The 13,757-nt window shown below is 39.7% G+C and overlaps 1 protein-coding gene across 3 annotated transcripts in view; it reads right to left on the reverse strand.

Moving 5' to 3' along the window:
* The window catches only part of UVRAG (UV radiation resistance associated), a 127,427-nt gene that overhangs the window by 60,713 nt on the left and 52,957 nt on the right, over positions 1-13,757 (reverse strand). For all 3 annotated transcript variants that reach the window (XM_075919535.1, XM_075919534.1, XM_075919536.1), the window contains exons 7-12: positions 12,079-12,184; positions 10,622-10,748; positions 8,802-8,886; positions 8,297-8,384; positions 7,379-7,439; positions 3,386-3,551 (exon numbers count right to left, since the gene is read on the reverse strand). In XM_075919535.1, the coding sequence (XP_075775650.1) occupies positions 3,386-3,551; positions 7,379-7,439; positions 8,297-8,384; positions 8,802-8,886; positions 10,622-10,748; positions 12,079-12,184 (633 nt within the window). The remainder of the gene's footprint in view (positions 1-3,385; positions 3,552-7,378; positions 7,440-8,296; positions 8,385-8,801; positions 8,887-10,621; positions 10,749-12,078; positions 12,185-13,757) is intronic.

The raw sequence follows: 13,757 nt of genomic DNA on the forward strand, positions 1-13,757 counted from the left end.
CTATAAGCCTCTTTCGAAAAAGATAGTCTAGACAGCCACCCAACTTTTGAAAAAGCAATCCGCTTTTTCGAAAGAGCACCCAGGCAATCTGGATGCTCTCTTTTGAAAAAGCGGTTTGCGTTCAAGAATGCCTTTTTTCAAAAGAGCACTTTAAAAAAAAAAAAAAAAAAAAGCATTCTTCCTCATAAAATGAGGTTTACTGCTGTCGAAAAACTGACATGTTTTCAATTTAATTTTGAAAAAATACGACAGCAGTCTAGACACGTGACTTTTTTCCCCTCCCCGAAAAAAGGCTACTTTAAAAACAAAAACCAAACAAACAACCCTGCAGTCTAGACATACCTTATATGGCATATACGAAGAAGGGAGCAGATAACAATTAGAATATATCATGGAAGCACCATAACTTTAGCACTTCTGTTAATGATTTCCAAGTTGGCTGTACAGGCAGTCCCCGGGTTACGTACAAGATAGGGACTGTAGGTTTCTTAAGTTGAATCTGTATGTAAGTCGGAACTGGTGTCCAGATTCAGCCGCTGCTGAAACTGACCAGCAGCTGACTACAGGAAGCCCGAGGCAGAGTTGCTCTGCTCCGGGCTTCCTGGAATCAGCCTCTGATCAGTTTCAACAGGCTGAATCTGGACGCCAGTTCTGACTTACATACAGATTCAATTTAAGAACCCCAGGCGTCCCCAAGTCAGTGCTGGTCAGTTTCAGCAGCGGCTGACTTGGGGACGCCTGGGGTAGAGCAGCTGGGGTGCTGCTGGGTTGGTCCAGCGTACTAGCTGCGCTCCCCCCTCCCCCCCCCCCCCCAGCAGACCAGGGAGACGCGGGCAGCGGACCGAGACGCACCGCGGTCCCGCCGCCCGGGTCCTCCGCGGCTTTGCTCCCCGTCTCCCTGGTCTGCTGGAGACCAGCAGACCAGGGAGATGGGGAGCAAAGCCTCTGAGGACGCCGGCAGCAGGACAGCCGCGGCGCGTCTGGGCTGTCCGCGTGCTCCCCGGCTTTGCTCCCTGTCTCCCTGGTCTGCTGGAGACCAGCAGACCAGGGAGACGGGGAGCAAAGCCGGGGAGCACGCGGGCAGCGGACAGCCCAGACATGCCGCGGCTGTCCTGCTGCTGGCGTCCTCAGAGGCTTTGCTCCCCGTCTCAGCAGACCAGGGAGATGGGCACCAAACCCCGTTCGTAACTGCGGATCCGACGTAAGTCAGATCCGCGTAACTTGGGGACTGCCTGTATTCTGAAAGCCAATGGCTGATATTTTCATACTTCATTTCCAGTAGTTGGGGAGATATAGAAGTACTAGGTCCACCCTGTAACCTCCTGCTTATTTTACAAATAGTCCTGCTTCCAATAAAGCAGTAAAGACTCATATTTTCCTAAGAACATAAGTGGTCTGAATCATTCACTTTAAGTACTTTATTTGCAATTGCCAAGATGCTTACTATATTAAATAGTGTGTACACATTTTAAAATGAATTTACCAAAGAAAAACAAGTCTATCCTGTAAGTGTTTAGGCACTATTTACCAAGTTTATTTTAGGTACTTGTAATAAGTATTACTTACAGCAATTGAATGCAGGGTACAGTATTAAGTTTTTTAAATAGCCTAAATCCAAACCATTTTTAATTAGTGTAACAAAAACATCTACCCTATCTTTGAAATAAAAATCTTTTAAAACCCTTCATTTTGATGCTATAGGCAAAGTTTCAACTAAAATGAAATATGAATTCATGTTAGAACCTCTTCAAGCCAAATATGTGACGAGTCACCCTAAAAGTGTTGCTAACAAGGGATGCTGTGTTACAATGGCTGCCAAGTATGAAGTATGCCAGAATTACTCAACAGTCCCTTGGACTGAAGTGGAACAGTTGTCTTCATAAAAGCCTATTAAAACACACAGTCAGATTCTGAGGCACATTTAGTCACCATCTAGTTGAACTAGACATGTATGAGAAGGAAGCAGCTAAGGCAGAGGGGAAGCAGCTGCAAAATAAGCTATATAGAACTACCTATAGAGCCACCAGCTACCAAGACAGCAGTGCCCAGAAAGAATATGAGACCCCTTTGCCATCCATCTATATGCCCCTCCAATCCTGGACACTGACTTTTAGGACCTTGGACAGGGCCAATTGGGGGAAAAAAAACCTAGAGCTTCCTGAATATGTTGGGAGAAGGGTTAATACCAGAGTGTGTTTTTTGGAGTAGTGCAAGCTAAACCTCTCCTTTTGGGGGAATGTAGTTTGGAATATAAATGTTGAATTCATGAGAGCTATGGAGAAAAAAATCATTTAGATAAACAAACTGATTAAGAAGATTTGGCTCAAACGCAAAATACTAGGGGTACATCTAGACTAAAGGCTTTTGATGACAGATACTGTCAACAAAACTTCTGTCGACAAAGAGTGTCTAGACTACATCCAGTTCTGTCGACAAAGCAAGCCGCTTTGTCGACTTGAGTGTAGACGCAAAGGACAGTGTAGATGCAATAACACCTTCTGTCGACAAAAGACGTTATTCCTCGTAGAATGAGGTTTACCGCTGTCGACAAAACTGCCAAGTTCTGTCGATGTTATGTCAACAGAACTCGGCAGTAGTGTAGACACAGGTATAGTTTTGTCGACAAAGCCCTGTAGTCTAGACACACCCTATGAGCTGAAGAACTTTAAGTTCTATTGGTAGAACTATGTAAAATCTGGGTAAAAGATAGTTGTGTGGTTAAAACAATAGAATAGAACACAGGAATTCAGATCAAGGTTTGTCAGACATCCTGGATAACTTTGGGCAAGTTACTAAATCCGTATCACTTTTCTTAACTGTAAAATGAGTACGATTATTCTTCTCCCACCTTTTGTTTCAATAGAATCTTTGGAGCAAGGGCTGTCTTAGTATACCTAGTTTCACTGAACATGGTGCTTCTAAATCACTTTGGCTATTTTGAGAAATCAGATACACACTGCCTTGCTTAGCACAGTAGAGCCCATCCATCTTAGTTGGAGTCTATAGTCTCCCCCCAATACTAATGCTTTTTCATGAGGAATCCACACACTAAACTATAACTTGTTATACCTTATTACATCTCCAAAGAGTTTAATATCATTTGGATATACTTCTCATTCCCGTCCCCTCCCCCATGCCAATGCAGACAATTTTTCCCTAATTCTCCTTAAACCTCTCTCTTCAATCTTGCCGAGGTGCTACAACTCCATTGTTTACTGTATCTGCTGACGATAGAATGAAGAGCACTTAAGTAATTAGTACTGCTTAATTTTACTTTGCAACTCACAGAACAGGGAAACAGAGCAGACCAGCTGGGTTCGTCAACCCTATAAAGTCAAGATGCTACATTTTTCTTAGAAAGTACACATGAAGATGACATACTTACTCTCGCTCTTTCTCTGTCAGTTTGTCATTGATATTATCTTTGATTGCAGATCTGGAACCTTTGTGAATGATGGGATACCTGAGTGGCACTTGTAGGAAGAAGGAAATCATTGAGACCAAGTGTGCAGTGTAGCCCAGGGCAACAGCAATGCTTCCATCATCTTTTGCTGTTAATGAAAGAACAACTTATTTATCCACTTAAAATATTTACCATATCAATAGAATTCAAGTGCATTAATGAAAATTTAGCATGGCAAGGATGTCCATATTACGGGAACAGTAAAGACTTGAACAGGACACATTTTTGTTAAATGATTGAAAGATGCATATTCAATTAAAAAGAAAAAAACTGAAAGCATCTTACAGACGTCTTAGTGGTACTACTAAACTTATTCTAACACACTTCTATTACAATGTATGGTTCCAACTTCTTTATGATGTGGTAATAGCACATTTAAGCATTCAATTATAGAACGGATACTGCATTTCTACTACAGCGGTTAAACATCTTTTAAAATCATTCATGGCTGAGACACTATATTCTGATGCTAAAGGTAAAAATCCTTCCTGGTTTAAAATCTATTATTCCCAATTCATTACTTATATCTTATGTTGAAAGGAGTCATGAGATGTAGATCTTAGGTGATAATCTACCACATTTTTCAAACTGTAAAGGAAATAGTTTTCAACTTCCAATTAACTAAAAGTGTTTTTTTTGTTTTGAATTGGTTTTTTTAAGAAAAAGGCTCCATAGGCCAGAGCTCAAGTTTTCAGGGGTCTGCAATTCTCTGGCTGCAGCTGATGGCCTCACTAACACCTATGGCAAAGAAAGCAGCAGAATTCTTACATCACTTTAGACATTAGTGATATCACCAACAGTTGGACAGGGAAACTGATTGCCGGGGCTTGAACCCTAGACTTGGCCGCTAACTGAAGGAACCAACTGTTAGCCATGTTTTAGAAAGTTAACGTTTTACATTTATTTTATAACTGGGGATCTGAAGTTGTATATATAACATTTAATTTACCTCTAATGAAGATTTATTTATGGCTGTTCCACCCCACTTCTTAACTCATTTTCTACAAACAGTTATTAACCTTTTAATGGCATTTTTAGCTTTTCATCTTGTTCCTTTGTGCTATTTTCTAGCTTATTAAAAAAATAGCATGTGAATCCAGAAATAGCTGGAAAGAAGCTATAGCTAGCCCAAACCCCTTCCAATTACAACAGAAATTCTGGTGAAACTAACTGAAATACATAAGAATCTGAACAAGGAAGGAAAAACACTAATTTATCTCCGTGACATCTATGATATCATACCTTACTCTCAATAAGGCAATTCATGACAAATTTAAAAATAACACCGACTCCAAGGAATTATTCCGTAAAAAGGAATTCAATGTCTGCAGCAAATATGGGTCTCATTAAAGTAGAACTGTGATGTCATGGAGTTCAAATTTTATTTTTAAACTTAGTTATCCACTAACATTATGCTAACATTTTTAAAAATGCAAGAAATCAGGTGAACAACATTTTCCAAGTTTTAAAAAAAAATCAAAAAAAATCAGTACTTCATTCCCCCCCCCCCACACACACACACAATTTGCAGTAGGTCACAGGGCAGGCAAACTAATTCTTTGTGACAAACTTGAAAGGACTCCGTCTCTTTGGATAATACCAATAAGTTATGACAAATTACACTGGTACAAAGGTACTTGTAAATGTTTACAAATAAGGCATCTGTTAAAGACCATAAAACATGCAATTAGATAGTGAAGAAATACTAATCACACTGACCTCTCTCATTCACTTGCATTTTTCTGACACTTTAAATGCAATCATATTAGTGAGTCACCTCACCAAATTTGCTAGGATTTATATTAAAATCACTTGTGCCCTGAATAAATCACCACAGTATAGACTAGGTTTTAAAAAGCTTGTTTTAGTGAAACAGGAACAGCAAATTCGAGTTTAAGAAAACTGTCCCAGTGAAGAACTGAAACAACAAATGAAAGAACATGTGACTCTTGACTGAGTTTGCCCTCAATTTCTTTGTGTGTCTGCTTGACTGCAGTTTATAGCATGGTTTGTTGGGAACTGAGAGGAAGGCTGTGCGCTAAGCAAAGCTTAGTGCTTCTTACAGAGGCTTCAATCTGACATCCTTTGATTCCTAGTCCCTTAACAAGGTGGGAGGACTACTCAGGAAGAAGAAGTTTAAACCGATCCATACGAAGTGACTAAAGGAGCTAGCAACCAGGAGCAGTAATCTTGGGACAGGAATCCAGTTTATTGCACTGAATGTGGCTTAGGAATGCATTCAGTGTAAGCAACTCATGACTCTTAAAGACAAAGTTCAGGCTCCTGCAACCAACATTGTTGAGCTGTAGGAGCTAAGGGAGACAGGCACGCACAGGAGACCTTCTAGGATACAGTAGTCTCTCACTTCTGTATTGTTCGAACTGGAGGGATGGTAAACAATCCCATAGTTGGGACATTCCTGCCAGATGACATCGTATTCTCTCACACTGGGGACCCCAGTTCTTAGGAACAGGCAGGTAATAGTAACAGGGAATTTGATTATTAGAATCATAGATAGCTATGATAGATAGATTGGGAGAATCACAATGTGAATTTCCTCAGGTAGGTTGCAATGGCATAGGGAAAGGTAGAAGAATGGTTAAATTTAGGTTGCCAGATAAGAAATTCGGGTCAGGACCTCCAAGGTAGTATTCTCTGAAAAGTTTCCAGTCCCACAGCACAGGGAGAATTGCAGAGTCTCAATGCATGGATGAATTGGAGGAAGGAGAGGGTTATGTTTGTTAGGGATTGAGGAACTATTTTGGAAAGGAGGAACTTATACAGGAAGGATGGGCTCTGCCTAACCCAAAATAGAACCAGATTGTTGTCCTGTAAAATTAAAAAGTCAGAGAAATTTTTCAACTAAGCACTGGGGGAGAAAGCCGATAGGTACAGAGAAGCATGCTGTTCACACAAACATTCCTTGAGGATGATCCATTAACAGGAATTCTCAATATCCTGGTAAAGGAGAGAGGAAAGAAGTTGACAGTGTAATGGTAAAAGCTGAAGAGAAACAGTCAAATGAAAAAGTTCCATTCAATTACATCACATGAACACAGACAACTAAATATTGACAAATTTTATAATTCCTTATACATAGAGTTAGAAGTTTACATACTATGATGGGTGAACTTAAGTGTTTGGTATTTAATGGGAATATTGATATACTAGACAACACAAACTGGACAAAACAATGATACTCAAGAGGCCATGGTAGTAACAGGGTATAGAATATATAGGAATTACAGAGTAGCTTCTGCTGGTGGAAGAGAGGCACTATATCTGAAAAGCAGTACAGTGTCAAATATAGTAAAAGGTCTGAAGTGAACCAAATGGTACCACAGAATCTCTGCTACAGAAATTCCATGCTTGAACTACAAGAGTATAGCAGTGGGAATGTACTACCAACTACCTGTCTAAAATGATGATGGGATGGAAATGCTCAGGGAGATCAGACAGGCTACAAAAAAACAGAAAACCTAATAATAATGGTTATCCCCATACTGACTGGGTTCATGTTTCAAAATCTTAGCCCATCCTTAGTTGACGTGCAGATTTCAACCTTTATTGTTTTTACTTTTTAAACAAAGTTGTTTAGAAAATGATGAAAGAGTATATTCTGACAATGTTTAATGTTTTCCAAACTTTGTTCGGAGTCAGGAAATTCACTCCAGTTAACCCTTTCCCACAGTTCAATTGTGAGAAATCAGTTTTTTCAGCAATGAACGTTTACTCCAAGTCCAAGCTAGCTCTACTCATAGGTGAAAAACTATTAGAAATTAGATCAGAACTGCCTACTTGACTCAATTTTTTTTCAAACTGCTTTGGTTGGCTCCTAAAACAATAAGTCTGCCCTATGATAAAGTAGTGTCACAGCTAACCTAAGTACTAAATGAAAAATAAATATCCAGCTACCTTGAAAGTCTTCAGAATTAGGCAGCTTGACTCCACAGACGAAGTAATCCTTTTGATCATTCTATGGATTTGAACAGCAAAAAATGAGAATGGGACACAGTACATCTAAAAATATAAAAGTTACAAATTCCAAGCAAAAACTTAGAGGCATGTTAAAATCAGACCACAGAGACTTTGTAAAGCATCAGTTAATATAGATGAAAAATTCAAAATTAAGAAAATGGAGTCATTTCTCACTCATCATTAAATTAAAAATATTTTCTAAAGGACTAATTCTCAAATTGTAAATTCAATTGAATCCATTCCTGAGTCATTTTAAACTTATATTGTGTAAATATTAGAACTCATTCTTCTGATGAGTATTTTCTGCCTACTATGTTAAAAGTTTTGCCAAGTTAGTGAAGTCTGGTAAGATCATTATTAGCTACTGTGCTGTGCTCTCACTTTTAGCTTTACTTGCCACCCCAAGAGGTCCAAGCTTAAGTTATTATGATGCGGTTACCCTAGTACAGCACAATGTGGTCCTTTCCTTGTGGCATTTACAATCTAAGTTAGACAAGCAATTCAGTGTGAATAGATGACAGATAACCCAAACATGCACCACACCTTCTATTAACTTATCTACCTGAACATAGTGGTATGAGAAGATGGGGAGAGATTCTGTGCAAACATTACCAAATCAGAACCCCAATGACTGAAAGAGAGGAGCAGGAACACCAGAGTATATGAAGTCCCTGCCAGACAAGCCCACTGTCAGATTCAAAGTAGGAAACATCAGAAGAGAAACAGGAGAAAGAAATTTCAGGAGCATGGAACTGAATAGCATGGAAGAGAAGTTTATTCTGAAGGCAGCTAGAGAGCATGTCTGAGACAAAGTTCATTTTAGTTCAGCAAGTTTAAGGAGTCTGAAAAACTTACCAAATCAATAGGGTAAATATAGGAAAGCTCTGATAACAACTGCCTGCATCGAATGGTAAGCTGTGCATTGGTCTTCAAAAATAGTTCTCTGAGGGAAAGACAAAAACACCTGAAGATTAGTGACCTCAAACTCTTTGCACTATCAACCCCCACCACTCTCAGAAATCAGTAATGCTAACATATTGCTTATCCTCCTTTCGATTTTGAGGGGCCAATTTTAAGTGTAATAAAGCAATTACAACAACCGCGCCTAAAGGCCCCCCATCATCTTATGCCCTGTATACACACAATCCCTGCCCCAGAGTTTACAAGCTTTACAAGATAGGAGAACAAAGCATTATTACATATTTTACAGATCAAGAAACTAAGACAGATTCAGTGACTTGCCCAAAGTCACACAAGACAATTTTGTAATTTTAGTCCAAATGCTTTTAATCACAAGACCATCCTTTCCCTTTCCTATCACAGATAAAAAAGATTAATGGACCCATACACATCCCTTTACCTCTTAGCAGTGCATTCTTTTCTCAACTCATGCAGTGATTCTTTATGCATTTGAAGCTTCTTATATTCAGTCTCAAATGCATTTCCTAGAAAATAGAAGTGATGAGAGAAATCATTTAACTTTGTATATTCAGTGAACTAATTCAAGCATCAGTGGGAACTCTTCTGAAAATGAGATACAAGGTTGGGTACACAAACCTCTTCAATTACTATTAGGCATGATCTCCAAAGTATGCAGCCATTTGGGGGAACAGAATAGCTGGAGAAACGACACTCCCTTCCAGTAAATGGGGAAATTAGTCTACACACATTGTACACCAACCAAATACAATCAATCAATGGCAAACCTTAATTCTCCTTTAACATCTGTGCATCCATCTCCATAGATAGAGGTATGCAAATAAAATAACTATTTCTACTGCTAGAGTTAAGCATAAAAATTATCAAGACACCCCTCTATTTTTAGAATAGCTATCAATATTCCTTGATGTCTTATCTTTCAATCCACTGTAAAGTTCCATGCTTAAATCAAATTATTTTTATTTGTGGAGCTCAGTCCATAGATCTATAGAAAGCAGATCAGCACTAAACAATATGCTTTGTGTTATACCCCTTTTGGGGTAAGGTCTGTGTTTTTGTATCCTGTTTAGTACAATGGGTCTGGCTCTCTTAGCATTGCACAGACTCATTACTGCAATGTTAGTAATAACCCCCTCATCCTTCCCAAATAGAATATGAGGTATGCTATTACCAGGGCTCGCCAAACCGCAGTGAGCCCTGCTCACCAGGCGTGCTGTCCAGCGATCTGCGCATGTACAGATGGCCCGAAACCGGCTCTTCCAGGCTGTAATCTACTCACCACGGGCGAGTAGATTGCATTATTTGTCGAGCCCTGGCTATTACTACATCACCACTTATTGGGTCATGGTGTTACTTTAGTACATTTTGGATATTGCTAACTGCTTGGATTACACATGGAACTAATGACTTGGCATGATCTGTACATGGAGCACTCTTATGTGATTTTAGTTGTTAGGGAAGCCTGATATCAGACAAGTATTTTTGGTGTTGCTCCACTTGCATCATAGAACTGGAAGAGACCTCAGAAGGTCATCAAGTCCAGCCCCCTGCTCTCGGCAGGACCAATCCCAACAAAATCAACCCGGCCAGGGCTTGTCAAGCCGAGACTTAAACACCTCTAGGGATGGAGACTCCACTACTTCCCTAGGTAACCCATTCCAGTACTTCACTACCCTCCTAGTGAAACAGTTTTTCCCTAATATCCAACCTGGACCTCTCCCACCACAACTTAAGACCATTGTTCCTTGTTCTGCCATCTGTCACTACTGAGAACAGCCTCTCTCCATCCTCTTTGGAACCTCCCTTCAGGAAGTTGAAGGCTGCTATCAAGTCTCCCCTCACTCTTCACTTCTGCAGACTAAACAGACCCAACTCCCTCAGCCTCTCCTCATAGGTCATATGCTCCAGCCCCTAATCATTTTGGTTGCCCTCCGCTGGACCCTCTCCAATGCGTCCACATCCTTTTGTAGTGGGGGGCCCAGAATTGGACATCTTCTAGTACCCCTCTGGTATGTTATGACTTGCTAATTCTTTTGATGCAGACAGCTTAAGTGCAAGTATTTAGGACTGCAGATCTCAGATGGCTGCAATCTTTAAAGTGGGAATCCATGAACTTCTAAAAGAGGAAGTGGCCTTGCTTTTGTAGTAGTTTTCATGCTCTCAAAGCAGGCTACTCACAGACTTTTGGATAGGTAGCTGTGAATGCTGACACCAGAAAAATTCCGGTCATTCTACACTCACCTTTGTCGTGTAACATATTTTGTTCCTTATGCAATAAGGCAACTTCTCGACCCAGTGCCTTTTTCTGCCTCTCCAGCTCATTCCGAAGCACCAAAATCTTCAACTGTAAACACTCACTCTTTTTTTTCTATTAAAAGAAAGACTGATCGATGAATATATAGAAAGGATTACTTGAATATAGTAAATTCAATTACGTGCATTCTCTGGCAGCATCAAAAAGTGTGCTAACAAGTTAAGAACCCACACTTAAATTACAGTTACATGTTGGATTTTTAGTTATTGATTTTTTTTTTAAGGGAACATATACACAATACTATTATTTGAGGCAGAGTGTAACCATGGGTGGGCCTGAGAGGGCTGTAACCCACCCACTTTGCATTCAGACCCCCCCCGGCACTCCAACTGGGGAGCAGAATTGGACACGGAGATTTGCCAAGCTCGGCCCCAGGCCTGGAAATAGGGCCTGGTATGCCCCCAAATCCCTCCTATCCTGCTCCCCTGCCCCTCATTCTTGCCCATGGAAAGACCGCTAGAAACACTTCACATCTGTAAGGCACCAGTACTGAAAACAATGAACCAAATGTTGATACCTCCACCCCCACCCCCAATCAAAACATATGCCGGATCTTTGTATGTGAAGATGGTTTGTCACCAGAGTAAAATAGCTGATATTTTTCACCCACTCTATAGTTAAGAAACAGGATTAAACATAGATGTTCCATATTTTGCCAAAGCTTTAGCTTAATCTGAGACACTTATTGAAATTAGCTCAGTATTCTCAGTCCAGGACCTAGCACATCACAAAATGATTGGCTTTTTTTAAAAATGGATATAAGGCGCCAGAAGCCTGCCAAGGGGCGCCAATAAAAATTTCTAAATTAATCACCATGAGCAATTTTGGCTATATTGGCTTGCAGCTCTGTACTGAGCTCAGCTCTTGTGAAAAAAAAAAAACCCCACAAACCTAAAGCCCAAGAGCACAAAGCTATAGCTGAATCAGTTAATATTTAAAATGGACATATCATGTTTGTGTCTGACAAGTTATTACACACATCGAACTGAGTCTGAAAGACTGGGCTGCAAATCAATACAATTATTAGACTTGCCCAAACAACCCAAACCACCACACTTTCCAATGGTAGATCATTAATCTCAATTTTTATTTTTGCTGGCAAATGTTTTGTATTCATTATATAGTTGATATTTACACACTAGCAGTGTAAAGCATTAAGTGACCTATTAATTTTTTTCTTCTCGCAGTAACTTAGATGTAATCCACAATCCAATACACTGCACTTTCTAGATAAGTTTCCATTCAAAATAGCCAATATTACCATATAAGGAGCATGTTATACTAAAATTTTAAAAAGTTTGTGAGGCCATTGGGCATCACAAAACTGCATTCTTTTAAGGAAGTCTGAAAGAGTAATATTTTACAGTTGAATGTGAAAGCCTACCAGTTCATTGCTTGTGGATGTAAGTCTCAGTTTTTCTTCAATCTCCCTTCCTATTTTCTGAACAGTTACCTGAGTCTGTTTAATTGCACACTGGGCTCTATGAAGCCTGAAAATAAAACACAATTATAGAATAATAAAATACGTTTATACCATGTGCTCGTGTAACAAACATACAAGTTACTCCAAATAGCGAAAGCAGCATAACTTAAACTACCAATATATCACTCTACAATCTTAACTCTGCAATGTATGTCTTTCCCATTAGCTAGGGTGAGACTCACACCACAAACTACATAGTGAATCTACAGGAGATCAGGTAAGTGGAACATGAAGGGCTGATGCAGGCGAGTCCCCAACATGCCGACTGAAAGTTGCAAGACTTAAATGAAGATCACAATTTTATGGTGAAGTTATTACATGTTCAGCACCCCTGAATCTTACTAACAGGAGAGGAGGGGACTTTGGCACTATCCGCATACTGCTAAAGACTTTAAAAAAAAAAAAAAAAAAAAAAACTAGAAGTTGAAAACCACAAAGAATTAAATAGCAGAACAAATAGTGTTAGATATACCTTCTCAGAACACTATGAAGGATCATTGGAGAACCAAGCACTTTCAATATCATTCAGAAGAGATGACGACGACTCGGAAAAGATGCATAAGTTAAATACTACCCATAAGGCTTAGAACTCAGCTTTAATTAACCACGCCAATATTATAAAGCTACCTGGAACAAATGCTTGGGGTCACACTTATGACTATGAGAAAACATTTGCTTTACAACGTTGTTCATCTTATCAATTTGGTTCAAAAAGGACCCTTAGGAAATTCTAGCCATTGAGCCCAGAAACAGACAGCCACTCAAGAGCCCTATCATTAGAGGATTTTTAAGATAAAACATTTGTCAGAGGATATAGGTATGCCTGGTCCTGCCTCTCTGCAGGGATATGGAACCGATTACTATAGAGGTCCTTTCCATGGTTACACTTCCATAATTCTATGAAACCACACTGTTTCTCACCCACTTAAATCAACATGTTCAAAACAAATATAAAAACAGAATTCACCTAAAAGAAAAAAGTTTCAGTGTTCACAGTAAAGTTCCCAATTTATTCCAAATACACAATTTTCTTTTAAAACTAAAGTCAGTATTGTCAAACACACAAAGCAGCCTGAAACACTGGTAATGCATGAATGCTTGTGAGTTCTGAAATACAAATGATTCATGACCATATTTAATGCTTGTATCGTAGATGTCAGTGGCATAAATTGTTATCCCAAAGGAAGTACATGAAATGCTCACATTTGTGGTGATGTCCCAATGGCTCCCAGCAGGCATAGTGAGCTCCCCAAACCAGGACAGCAGACCCCCGCGAATAGATGGAAACACAAATAGTGATTCTGCAAATCAAGGTCTCCCGTACAGCTAGAGAGTCTAGTTTGAACTTTTGCTTCTGAACTGGCATTGCATTCAGCTCCTGTGGCATGACATGCCTAAATACAAACTAATGAAAATGCAGCACCACAAGTGCTATTGTAACGCTGACAGGTGAAATCAAACCTGCGACATTTGGAGCTTAGTGCATGAGCCTCTACTGCAGGAGCTAAAAAGCAGCTGTCTATTAGTTAAGGCTGTAGAGCAGACTCATTCTCATAGATTCATAGACTTTAAGGTCAGAA

This window comes from Pelodiscus sinensis, chromosome 1 (genome assembly GCF_049634645.1).
Source record: "Pelodiscus sinensis isolate JC-2024 chromosome 1, ASM4963464v1, whole genome shotgun sequence".
Lineage (NCBI taxonomy): Eukaryota > Metazoa > Chordata > Testudines > Trionychidae > Pelodiscus > Pelodiscus sinensis.